The sequence below is a fragment of the Ostrea edulis genome, chromosome 3 (genome assembly GCF_947568905.1).
Source record: "Ostrea edulis chromosome 3, xbOstEdul1.1, whole genome shotgun sequence".
NCBI lineage: Eukaryota > Metazoa > Mollusca > Bivalvia > Ostreida > Ostreidae > Ostrea > Ostrea edulis.
In genome coordinates, this window is record NC_079166.1 from 43,771,602 (window position 1) to 43,784,519 (window position 12,918).

The 12,918-nt window shown below is 37.9% G+C and overlaps 1 protein-coding gene across 1 annotated transcript; it reads left to right on the forward strand.

The window, feature by feature from the left end:
* The first annotated feature begins 4,195 nt into the window (after positions 1-4,195).
* Positions 4,196-9,277, forward strand: LOC125676893 (zinc finger E-box-binding homeobox 1-like). Its single transcript, XM_048914765.2, has 2 exons — positions 4,196-4,412; positions 6,583-9,277. The coding sequence occupies exon 2, from the start codon at positions 6,598-6,600 to the stop codon at positions 8,812-8,814; it is 2,217 nt and encodes a 738-aa protein (XP_048770722.1). The 5' UTR covers positions 4,196-4,412; positions 6,583-6,597; the 3' UTR covers positions 8,815-9,277.
* Positions 9,278-12,918: the final 3,641 nt, after the last annotated feature.

The following is a 12,918-nucleotide window of genomic DNA, read 5'->3' on the forward strand; positions in this document are numbered from 1 at the left end:
TTCCTTCTAGATACAATCTGATTAAAATCAGATCCTCGATCCGCTCCTCTTTCTTCATCTTGTCGCTACACGAGGTGACACGGGGGGAAATGAAGAAAGAGGAGCGGATCGAAGTTCAGATTTTAATCAGATTGCTTCTAGATACCTTATAATGCTGTGTTGTCTGCTGCAGGTCTTATGCTCCAAACCCATACTGAGTAGACTCAGGGCTCTGTTCAGAAACTCTAGACAATTCATCTAAAGGCTGATGATTTAGTGAGCTCTATGAACTGATCCCAAGGGGGTGGGGGTCAAACACACACTCCTGGAATTTTCAAAATATATGTATGTACAATCATGATTTATTTAAAAAAAAAAATGAATTAATACATATGTGCGCTAAGTAATGGGGACATAACCAAATCACAAAATCATGAAATTTTATGCACAAAGTGGTCTCAACGGATATATGCTAGAAACGATTTGTTTAATATTCTTCTTTCACTTACAATTTACAAAAGCACGGATCATTTTTAAAGTAACAATTTAATTCATACTTAGATGTTCATCCATAAGTTCAGATTTGACGAATTAATATTTACTCCTTTTATTATTATGACAACAGCAAACTTCTGAACAATGCTACTGCAATTTCATAAAGTCCTTCACTTTGGTAGAGTTTGGACTGTCACTACTTCGTTCATCATTAGAAACTGACCAAAAAGAAGGGTACAATCTTTAGTGAAGCAGGGACGCCCAAGATCGCTTCAATCAAGTTTCTTAGTGAGGTAGGGAAACCCAAGATCGCTTCAATCAAGTTTCTTAGTGAGGTAGGGAAACCCAAGATTGCTTCAATCAAGTTTCTTAGTGAGGTAGGGAAACCCAAGATTGCTTCAATCAAGTTTCTTAGTGAGGCAGGGAAACCCAAGATCGCTTCAATCAAGTTTCTTAGTGAGGCAGGGAAACCCAAGATCGCTTCAATCATGTTTCTTAGTGAGGTAGGGAAACCCAAGATCGCTTCAATCAAGTTTCTTAGTGAGGCAGGGAAACCCAAGATCGCTTCAATCAAGTTTCTTAGTGAGGCAGGGAAACCCAAGATCGCTTCAATCAAGTTTCTTAGTGAGGCAGGGAAACCCAAGATCGCTTCAATCAAGTTTCTTAGTGAGGCAGGGAAACCCACGATCGCTTCAATCAAGTCTCTTAGTGAGGTAGGGAAACCCAAGATTGCTTCAATCAAGTTTCTTAGTGAGGCAGGGAAACCCAAGATCGCTTCAATCAAGTTTCTTAGTGAGGTAGGGAAACCCAAGATCGCTTCAATCAAGTTTCTTAGTGAGGCAGGGAAACCCAAGATCGCTTCAATCAAGTTTCTTAGTGAGGCAGGGAAACCCACGATCGCTTCAATCAAGTTTCTTAGTGAGGCAGGGAAACCCAAGATCGCTTCAATCAAGTTTCTTAGTGAGGCAGGGAAACCCACGATTGCTTCAATCAAGTCTCTTAGTGAGGTAGGGAAACCCAAGATCACACCTCATTCCAGAAATCGTCATCACATGCCGAAAAAATAGGATTTCACATCCGCCGTCTTTTGTCGAAAAATCAGATTAAGTTGCAGTATGTGCCATTTAGGTATTCCAACACCCGCCCCCTTTTGTAATGTTTTAGCGATCATTTGGTCCCTGGTACTCATTTTAAAAGGGTTGTTTTATTTTTCCTGCACAAAGTTCGACTCCCTCCCAGGACAAAAATCTAGGATCCGCGCATGGACTTCTATCGAATGCTTTCGCAAAGTCCAACAGGATATGCTGTCTGTTTGTTGTCCTTCGTTCTGATTCTTGGCGATGGAATGAAGTGCTGTCAGGGTAAAATGTATCTCTGGATTTGCGTGCGCACGTTGTTCGTCAAAATGTTATATAGTGGTGCTGTGTATAAATGTAAACTAATGTGTACAGGAAGTTTGCAGGAGATGGAAAAAGCCCACGGAAAGTCTCGAGACTCCCCTGAAAGAATGAAGGTATTCACTGTATAACGAAAGTTGTAAGAACTTGTGTTCAAACCTGTTGTATTTTTTTATGCAATTTAATACATGTATGTTCAAACAACAAATGGATATTGAATATTTCTCAATGATTTAATTCAAAATAAACGTTTATTGCTAAATAAATCATGATGAAAGTGAAGTAGATATAATTCACATAATTTACATTTTCCGCGGTACGGAGATTAGCGGAAAATAATTGTCTTATAAATTCGGAAATAAATTGTCCAATATGGTTTTAAAGTTATGAGTCACGTGGTGACGAGTTTTGTTTTCGAGGGGTGCTCGTTTAGCACGAGCTACCAGTTCTAGCCCATCTTCTGACAAAGAAACACAGAATTTTAGAAATGCCTCCGTGGTCAAGTGGTTAGAGCATCACGGCCTCTGTCGGCGCTGGGTCGAATCCCGCTCGCGCCGGTAAGTGAGAAAGTTTCCCAGTTTACTTTTGGAAGGTCGGTGGTCTCTTCCCAGGTACATTGTATCTGGGTTCTCTCTTCCACCAATAAAAAGTTGGCGCTACCAGATAACTGAAAAATTGTTGAGTGTGGCGGAAAACATCAACCAATCATTTCTTCGTTCTATTATTGTTCAAACTTTATTGGGATATATCATTTATTTTCATGTATTTGTAACTTATTGTTCATATTTAAGATTTTATTGCGAAGTCCCTGTATTATCCTGGAGACGGCGCGCATTTCCGATTTTGACATGATATGGGACACAGGTTTCCAGAATTTTTTCTTATAGAAAGTTTTTTTTTTTTTTTACTTGTTTTTTCCTGGCCAGTCACGTCGTTAATGAAAGGATACTCGATTCATTTTTGTTATCAGTCACAACTATTGTTATTATAGTGTTCATACAATGTATCATATATTGTTTTTTTTTAATTACATTTCCATAATTTCATGTCGGTATAATAAACTCCTGGCTTCCCCATATGCTTCCTGAGCTAGTCCTTGTCATTTTGTAAGAATAGAGAAGATTTGGTAAATGAATAGAAGCCGATCTTTTTGCACGTGAGTTTTTTTTTTTTTGGAAGAGTTATCCACCCTTGGTAAAAATAAAAATCTAATTTACTAAATATATCACATGTGCCGTAAATGATTAATTTTATTTCATATTTTCATAAAGAGAAAGTTTATGTAACTTGTGTGAAAATTTAACTTCTTTTAAAAAATATTTAGATAAAAAATGTTCTTCAAATAGATTTCAATTCAAAATTATAGGTGAAAGAAATTAAGCAGTAATAAAAATTTTGTAAACTCCTATGGTGGAATATTTTTGTTCAATGAACTCTGCAAAATGGCAGCATGATTACAAAAATCCACCATATATCAGATATGAAATATAATCGTTATACATTGATTGATCGATTGTTTTGCTGTTTTCCGCCACACTCGACACTTTTTCAGTTATCTGGTGGCGCCCAGTTTTTATTGGTGGAAGAGAGAACCCAGATACAATGTACCGACCTTCCGAAAGTAAACTGGAAAACTTTCACACTTACCGGCGCGAGCGGGATTTGAACCGGCGACGACAGAGGTGAGAGGCCGTGTGATTTGGAGCGCGATGCTCTAACCACTCGGCCACGGAGGGTTATACATTAAATACCGTAAGACTATGATTCATAATGCAAATAAATCTTCTGTTTATTTTGAGGCATATCTATTTGATTGATTATTGTTTGACATCTATTGTGCTAAGTACTAATACTAACACGTTCAACGAGTACTTGTTGTAGAAGAAATTGAATAACGGGTACGAACTTCAGTGGAGGATCAAGACGAGGTTACAGGCATTGCACACACACACAAACCCTTTGGTTCAATATTTTAAACAAAAATTGTCTTCTTTTTTCCATTTTGAGAACTCCACATTTTGAGGTCTCCACCCCCACCCCCTTGGGCATCGAAGGTTCATAAATTTGGGTCCCCCACCCCACCCCCCTGGAGCATTTTCTGGATACCGCCATTGTAAAAAATACAGTGAAATGATTGTATTTATCATATTACTGTTTACATTGTTTTTACATTCCCTTGCGATATCTCAAAATAGGAGTTAAAACGGGAAAACAAAATACAAACAAAATATTCCCTAACATTCTTCCATACAAATAATCGTTAGCTAGAAGTCTCGCAAGGTTTCCATACAAGTGTATCATACCGGAACATCCCGGAAAGGTCCGATGTTTTGCGATTGATACTATAGATTTCAGATTTAGAAAAGATATACAGAAATTTATTTTACATGATCTAAGATTCACTCATAATAGCAATATATTTTTCCTTGTATGGATTAAATAAAAAAAGAGAAGAAAAAAAAGAGCTCCACACATTGAACTTCCGGTTTACCAGACAAAGACACTTTTCCTGAGATTTTCGTTTATAGCTATGGTTTTCAGGTATTTCTTTTACTCAGCTTAATATTCATGTCACTATAGACTTGTCTACCGAGCTGCTATTCTTTAATTCCTTAGAATATAGTTGTAAATGCGTATACACGAGCATCCCCCCACTTTTCATTCGATAGCATGGCAGTCGTTGTTTGCTTCTTGTACAGTCGCCATTACGTCTTCGATATGCGTAATAACACAGTGTCTTTATTCGTAGTTGGTGAAATACTACTTTAATCTCATGAATAAAGTGGAGAGCTACCGAGAATTATTGCACCCCCCTTTCTGCAACCGGTCACCCCCCCCCCCCCTTTCGGAACTGTCAAGTAGACACCCCCCCCCCCCCCCCCCCCCCCCTCGTGCTTTCTTCCAACTCTTAGCCTATCTAGTGTACTTTGACTTGGGTGAATGTAAAACTTCTTCCTCCAAGTATGATGTGTTAAACTCACAATGGCATAAGTTCCAAAGAACAACAAAGTGTTCTACTAGTAGGCCTATAATACACTAAATTTTCATCTAGACTGGTTCAGGGCGTCAAGTGAATTTTGGTCCAAAAAATACAGGACATACCCCAGAAATATAGCACCTTTTTCTCAGAAATATAGGAATGTATAGGACAGGAAAAACAAAGAACTTCTGGACTTTTAAGCCTCCTCCTCCACCCACTACACTCTCCTTTTATTTACAAGTTAACAGGAATTACAACTTTCATTGTTTCAAAAAAAATAATGTCAATTAACAAAATGACACATTTGGCAAGCTAACATCTTACAACTCGGACTGTAACCTGTATTAATTTGAATCTACTTCAGTTAACCAGTGTTCCTGAAACTTTGTTTTATCCTAGACATTTTCACACTAAGTCTTGTTAAAACTCAACCTGAAACAAAACACTTGTTAGAACATGGGACGGAGCTCTTCATCTGCAAGACTGTTTGACTTCCCGCAAGGAAGAAAAATAAATCCAGCAGGTAAAGCTGGAATAGCTGGGCTGGGCAGGGTCACCACATCCAGACTGTCCAGCACTCTGACAAAAAATAAGGGCTAAATTTAGGAATTTCGTATTCAAATTAGGGCAGTTTTAAACATTTAAATGGTCGTACTTTCACAATTTTGACAATAAAGAAACTCTCCGTGCAGGAATAATTCGCTATAACCTTAATAGTCACATCTTTGTCACAAAGTCACAAGCAATAAACAGCTTGACACATGGATTCACTGGTCAAATTTAGTTTGAATGCATTTTCAAGATTGCTAGAATAGAAATTATATATTTTTAAAAAAAATTGAAACTGACAGGAAAAATAGGGGAATTTTAGGGCCACTGGATAGCCTGAAAGAATGGTGAATTTTGATGTAAATGTTGTATAGTTACAAATAGATGACACAATTGTTTGTAATATACAGTACTGGTTTTGCTTCAGAATCCAACATTTCTTGCTTACCCCAAAATATAGGAATTTCACAGAAATATAGGAATTTTTGGGGAAATATAGGAATTTATAGGAATAACCCCCAAATATAGGAATTTATAGGAATAACCCCCAAATATAGGAATTTATAGGAATAACCCCCAAATATAGGAATTTATAGGAAAATTGACGCCCTGTTGGTTCCATTCTCATGTTAAAGTATTTTCTTAAAATCTTTCTACTTACATTTAGAATCAATCTGCTCCCAGCACAAATCATTCTTATCTCATTCTAAAGCGTGACCTTTTATAAGTTCACCTGAACCATAAGTTTTAATTCTGCGAGAAATACTGTAAACTACTGTTTCCGCACAACTGTGCAAGGTTGCATTAGCACAAAAATAAGGGTCTTATGGATATATTTATATATTGATACATACATATAGTGAAAAGCAAAATTTATGTCTTATTGATAAGGCAAAGTTGCACAAATAGTCTTTTCAAATGTGATTTACAGTAAACCTTGTTTATTGATAAAGCAACCACATGTATTAATTACGGTTCTATAACTGATTTGTTCTAAAAATAGACTGAAAATACTATTGGTGTACTGTTAAGAATATTTGTAACAAATAGGGAAAGTAAAAGAATCTCTGTGATACACGTAAATGAGGTTACTATGTCAATCCGTAGTCACTGGATCCTTTTGAGGATTTATAAGTTAATAATATGTGAAAGTTGTGAAATATTCCATGATTTAAATTGCAGGGAGAAGTAAAGAAAATGGCAGAGAACTCTGAAGTTATTATTATCCAGTTGTCCAATCCTGGTGAATCATTCCCTGAAGATCTCGACAATATCGTCATGTCCACAGCTGATGGTGCAAATGTTGCTATGCCAGAGGGAACTTCTAACCAAGGAATTGCTATTCCAATAGGAAATGCGGACCAGTTTACTGTTCGAAACACAAGCGAGGAAATTGACATGCCAATAGGAAATAAGGACCAGATTACCATGGAAAACTCTATTGAAGAAATAGCTGCGCCGGTTCAAAGTAATGGGCAGGAACTGACACTCAAACCTGAAGTCCAAACGATGTCAGAAACATATTTCTGTGATGTGAATACCCCTTTTCCTGGTGAGAAACAGGAGGATCCTTCTGCGGATCAAAAAAGTATTGCAGAAACACCCCAGGAAGATGCAACAGTGACCACAGAGGAAGACACATCAAATGTGATTGGGATAACACATGCTGATGGTGTTCTCAGTGTAGATATTCCTTTATCAGATGTCATGGCCGATCCGTCGATAACACAAACAACATCTGTTGTGGTCAACACAGAGGACACAATTCCTACTTACACCGATACACATGAAATGAGTATTGCATCCACTGCTTTGACAGAAACCCAGGTCACTCTATCCAAACCTCAGCCAAGAATTATCCTAAAGACAAACACACAGGTGTCGCCGAGCTCGTCACCTTCCACATCACCTGTTAAAAAGGTAGTCATCCCAGCAGGAATATGTGTAAAGTCATACTTAGATGACCAGGTAGCGTACAAGATTACCACAAGTGATGTCACTGAAGCCATTTCTGCAGTGAGAACTACTTCTTCACAAGTCAGCACAACAAAATTAGCTCCCAAGTCTACCACAGCAAAGTCCAGACAAACTCATCAACTGGTAGTCACCTCTATGGGTCTTGTAAGAAAGGCACTTATATCAGACTGCCCACCATCAGAGTCCACAACATCTATTCAAAAATTCTCTACATCACCAGTTGGAGTCACCACAACAACCCAGCCTACCCCAACAGAAAACACCCTACAGACCTTTACTCTCACCGACACTCACCCGTCCCCTGCTCCCTTGATCCCAGAGAATGAGATGGTCCAGAGCTCCCATGTGGAGCAGCTACATGGGGAGTCTTTAAGTGGAATTGGTATGAGTGAATCGGGGAAACAAGAGGAGAATATGTCATCAGAAAACATGGAAGTTGGCAGCTACATGACAATAGATCCTATAAAGAAGATCAAGGAAGAAATGAAGGATGAGGAAGACATGGCCTCCCCAGTGAGAAAGAGCTATAGAGCCCCAAAGAGGAAGGTTGTGAAGGACTACGAGGAAATCGGTGTTACTCCTGAAGACGAGTCACAACCAGCTAAAAAACGAGCAAAGACTGTTACTGTCACATCACCAAGAAAACCAGCTAAAGGAAAACCGGGAAGAAAACCAGGCCCTAAACCCAAAAGTAAGCTGACTGTGGAGGAAGTTTACAAGAGCGAAGACGACGGGGAGGAGGAGGAGGATATTGATAACGACTTTTTAAAAGTTTGCATGATCAAGTGTGACAAATGTGACAAACATTTCTTAGACAAGAAAAAATTAGCACTTCACAAAAATCAGGTACATAAAACTAAGAGGGGTCCGAGAACCTCGGGCAAGGAGCACATTTGTGATGTCTGTGGTTATGTGTTTAAACGACGTGAACACTGGCGAAGGCATAAAGAGGTTCACCAGAAATCAAGACCCCACACTTGTGAAGTGTGTAACAAGACATTCAAGCGAGCTGAACATGTCAAGCGGCATCAGAGTGTTCACTTCACAAATAAGCCTTTCCCATGCTTAGAGTGTTCTAGTGCATTTACTAGGCCAGATCATCTTGCCAAACACATGCTCCTTCATAATGATCCAGAAGGCTACCGACAAAGGCGACTCGCAAAGAAAAAGAAAGGGAATGCAGGACGGGGACGACCAAGAGGTAAAGGTTCCAAAATGATCAAGACAATGCCAAGAGGTCGGGGGAAGGTCACTGTAGAACTGAGGGAAAAGGTCAAACCCAGGAGAGAGGAGGAGGATTTTGAGTATGGCGATGTTCCAGATGATGAGTATGACGATTTGGAAACAGATGAGGGGGATCTGCTGTCCACGGATGAGGAAGAAAGAGGAGGGTACGATGATGATCCGAAACCTACCAGTCTGGAAAAGGTGTACTGAAAAAGGCAGCCTCGTTCAACCAGAGGCAGGAAAATTTAAAAACCATGCTTAGAATCAAGTGTATCAGTGTTTCTTCAAAACAATGTAGATTATAGAATCATGATACTTGGAAAGATGAGAATCTTATCAGCTCCAAACTTCAGTCAAACTGTTAACATCAGTCATGCTTTAGGTGATTGGATCCATATATATTTGCATTTCAGTGCAGGTTGTTGTCTAATTTGCAAAATTTGATTCAAGAAACCATTGGAAATGATTGTGAATAGTATAATGTACCAAAGAAACAATAAAATCATGGAAATGCTGATATGACAAAATTATCACAATAAACTTCTCAATTGTAATACTGTGTATATTTTATCATGGATTTCATTTTGTTAGAATTTTACAAAATGTTCCAAACAGAACAATTTAATGAATTTTTTTTATGTAAAAAGCAATTTAATAAAATTGTTTACAGAAAGTTAGACGTTTATAAATTTGAGTCGCATAGGTGCCTGTTACAAATATTTGCCTGTCTGTGATCTTGGGTTTTGTGTCATATATTTAAGAAATTTTGTTATTTTTGTCTTCTCTACATGGCGAACTTTGACCAATATTAATGAGAGGCATTATTTGGGGATAGGGAAACACAGATTTTGAATTTCATGGGTCTTTGGATGGGGTGGTGGAGTTAAAACCTATATGTATGAAAGCAAGCCTTGGTGCAATCTTTCAAAATACAGGGTAACTATGAATGTAATTTACGATAAAATGACTTCTGCTAAAATTATGAGATTCCTATTCTCTATCATCTGTACTCGTGAAGATTTAATTAATAAAGATAAAGAGGGGGTGCATAATTCTAATGAGTACACACTTTTAACCTTAAATGACAGTCTTTGTGAGAGTAGAATTTGATTGTGACTGCAGGGAAAGGACAAAGAGAACAAAAATTAAGAGAAATGTGGCCAGGACTGACTAATTGCTGAAAAGGGTTTGAGAGTAGTCTCCTCATGGTGGGAGGTTGTACAAGGTCACAATGTGCAGAAATGGGACATCACTGGAAAGAGTTTGAAAGTTGGTATGAATACTACAAGGAAGGCCGAGATCAGATGGGGCAGTATGTGAATTTTTAGTTCACAGGAGCTGAAAGTCTGATCACATTTTGTCTGGCGTCAATCCATTCGTCCGTAAACTTAAAATATTCGACTTCTTCTCAAGCCACAGGGTTAATTTCAGCCAAACTTGCCACAAAGCATGCTTGGTTGAAGAGGATTCAAGTTAGTTCAAAGGAAGTGCCACACCTTTTTGAAGTGGAGATAATTAAGAATTATTAAAAATTTTGTGGCACCATATAAAAATCTTTTCAGAAACCACTGGGCCAATTTCAAACAAATTGAGCACAAGCCATCCTTGGGTAAAGGGGAGTTAGTTCAAATGAAGGGCTATTTCTCCCAAGGAGAGATCATAAGTGTAGCGGTCAGCCAGATTTGATCACTGGTGGCCAGATAGCTCAGTTAGTAGAGCACCTGACTGGAGATTCAGGGGACTTGGTTCGAATGCCGATCTAGTCCATTGCATTTTCTCCTTTTCTGTTACATTTGGTGCCGTACACTAGCCCCTGGAACTGACAGGTGAAAATGCCTGCCAGGGGATTAAGATCCTGGGTTGATGTCTAAGATGAAGACATTGAAGGAGGGAGGAATGTAGTGGTCAGTCGGGTTCGATCGCTGGTGGCCAGATAGCTCAGTTGGTAGAGCACCTGGATGGAGATTCGGGGGGCCCAGGTTTGAATCCCGGTCTGGTCCCTTGCATTTTCTCCCTTCCTGTTACAAAAGAAAATGCATAAATAAAGTGGGCTCACTTAAGAATCTTCTCAAGAACCACTTGGCCAGAAAAGTTGAAACTTGTATGAAAGCTTCCTGACATAGTGTAGATTCCAGTTTGTTCAAATAATGGCACACATGGGGGGGGGGGGGGGGGGTCAATGTTGTACATGGGGATATATAAGATAAATCTTTAAAAATTGTATTATTAAGAACAGGGTCATGATTACTCATGACATTAAAATGCAAGCATTCCCAAGTAGTGCAGATTCAAGTTTGTTCAAATTGTGGTCCCCGGGGGTAGAGTAAGGCCAGTTTTGCATGGGAATATATAGCAAAAATCTTCTAAATAACAGTAGGGCCTTGATTAGTAATATTAATATGCAAGCATTCCCTGGTAGTGTAGATGTAATTTTGTTCAAATCATGACCCAGTGGTACATGTAGGATGGGGCCACAAAGGGGATTAAAGTTTTATATGGGAATATATAGGGAAACATTAAGAAATCTTCTCAAGAGTAGCAGGTCAATGATTAGTCAGTGACATGCAAGTAGTTCAGGTAGTGTAAATCTAAATTTGTTCAAAATTCAGGGGCCCCACAAGTAAGGGGTAAGGTGGGGCCATAATAGGAGATCAAAGTCTGATGTGGGAATATACAGGAAATTAAAACAATAGCAGGGTCACATTAAATCTTATCAAAATACAAATATTCCTAATTTTTGTTGATTAAAATTTTTTATGCCCCCATGAATAAATCGGGTGTGTATGTGCATTATTTTTGTCCTGTCTGTCGGAAACCTGGACCATGCTCATATATTTTGAACAGTACAGTAAGTGATAGGGCTCTCAAATTTCATATTTTTATTCTTTTGGTACCAAAATTTTTTATCTTGTAACCTTGACCTTAGATTTTGACCTATTTTTAAGAAAAGTAAACCTAGTCAAAATCTTCTGAACTGTTTAAGATAGGGCTTTCATAATTTTTATATACATATGTAGATTCCTTATGGCAAGACCTTACATTTCATACCATGAGTTTCAATCTTGTGTCATTATATCATGATTATATCGTGATCCCATGGGACTAGGTTGAGGTCACAATAAAGGGTCAAAATATTTCATGGGAATAAAGATTGCAGAAGATCTTTGAAAAGTCACAATAGTTGAACACAGAAAGGTCAAGGTGACTCAGGTGAGCGATGTGGCCCATGGTCTTCTTGTTCATGAATATGTTGGGGGTGGGGATCTGATATTTCTTTCACTTCTGATCACGAATGAATGTTGGCTTCTTTTTTATACATGCATATCTTCTAATACAAGATTTTGTCTGTGATGGTTGGATTACTGTTAATACTCATGAAACTCATTTCAGTAGTCTGTGCAGCTAATTGTTAGACTGGTGATTTTACTTAATTAGTACACGCAAAGAGATTAGTACATTCACATACTCTGCAACAGTTGACACAATTATCAGCTATTGTGACAAGTTTTATCAACAGTCAAATTCAGTGCACGATAACTTCTCTCACATAGCTCAGTACATTGTATTTGCCTCCTGATAAGGTAAAATTCAAGTATTAAATTTCTTCTTTCAAAGAACAAGGTTTTGTAAATACCGACAACACATTTCAAACAGCTTCATATAGTATTGGATTGAGTGAGGCCACAATATTTAAAGGGTCTGAAGTGATTCAGGCAAGCTCTATGGTCTTGCTATGGAAATCAAGACGTTGCAATAGAGTATTTGTTTCATACAATATTTTTTTTAGCCAGAACATGTTACTGCACTGAGGACATGAAAATTAATGTATGTGTTTCACATAATTCTTTGGGTGTTATTTAAGAAATAAAAATCATTTTTGAAATATACCTGAGGGTAAGAACTGCAATGATTTATGCCTGCAGACTTCAGGAAGCATTCCTGTTCATACCTTCAGGAATTTTCAAAAATGAAATTTATTTCTTATATTTATTTTCATTTCTGTTGGAGAATTTCGTTAAAATACTTGTACTATATTTATCAAGATTCATATGCATATCATACAGACTTCATTTTCTAGATGGTGTTTTATTACATTGTACATGTGTACCTATTCATATCATGCATCAATTCACAGCGAAATTTGGACTCTTAAAATCTCGTATTTGCAAACAAAACATCTTTTTTATTATTCCAGAATTTTTTAAAAAAAATTACATGTATATAAAATAATTGAGAGCATGTATCATTCTTTTGATGGTGAAATCGTACTTCATACGAGGTGTTTTAAGGTGCGCCATTAAATAAAATTTTGAT

Excerpts from the sequence above, each read along its gene's own strand:
- LOC125676893 (XM_048914765.2), top strand. The coding sequence starts at position 6,598 with ATGGCAGAGAACTCTGAAGTTATTATTATCCAGTTGTCCAATCCTGGT.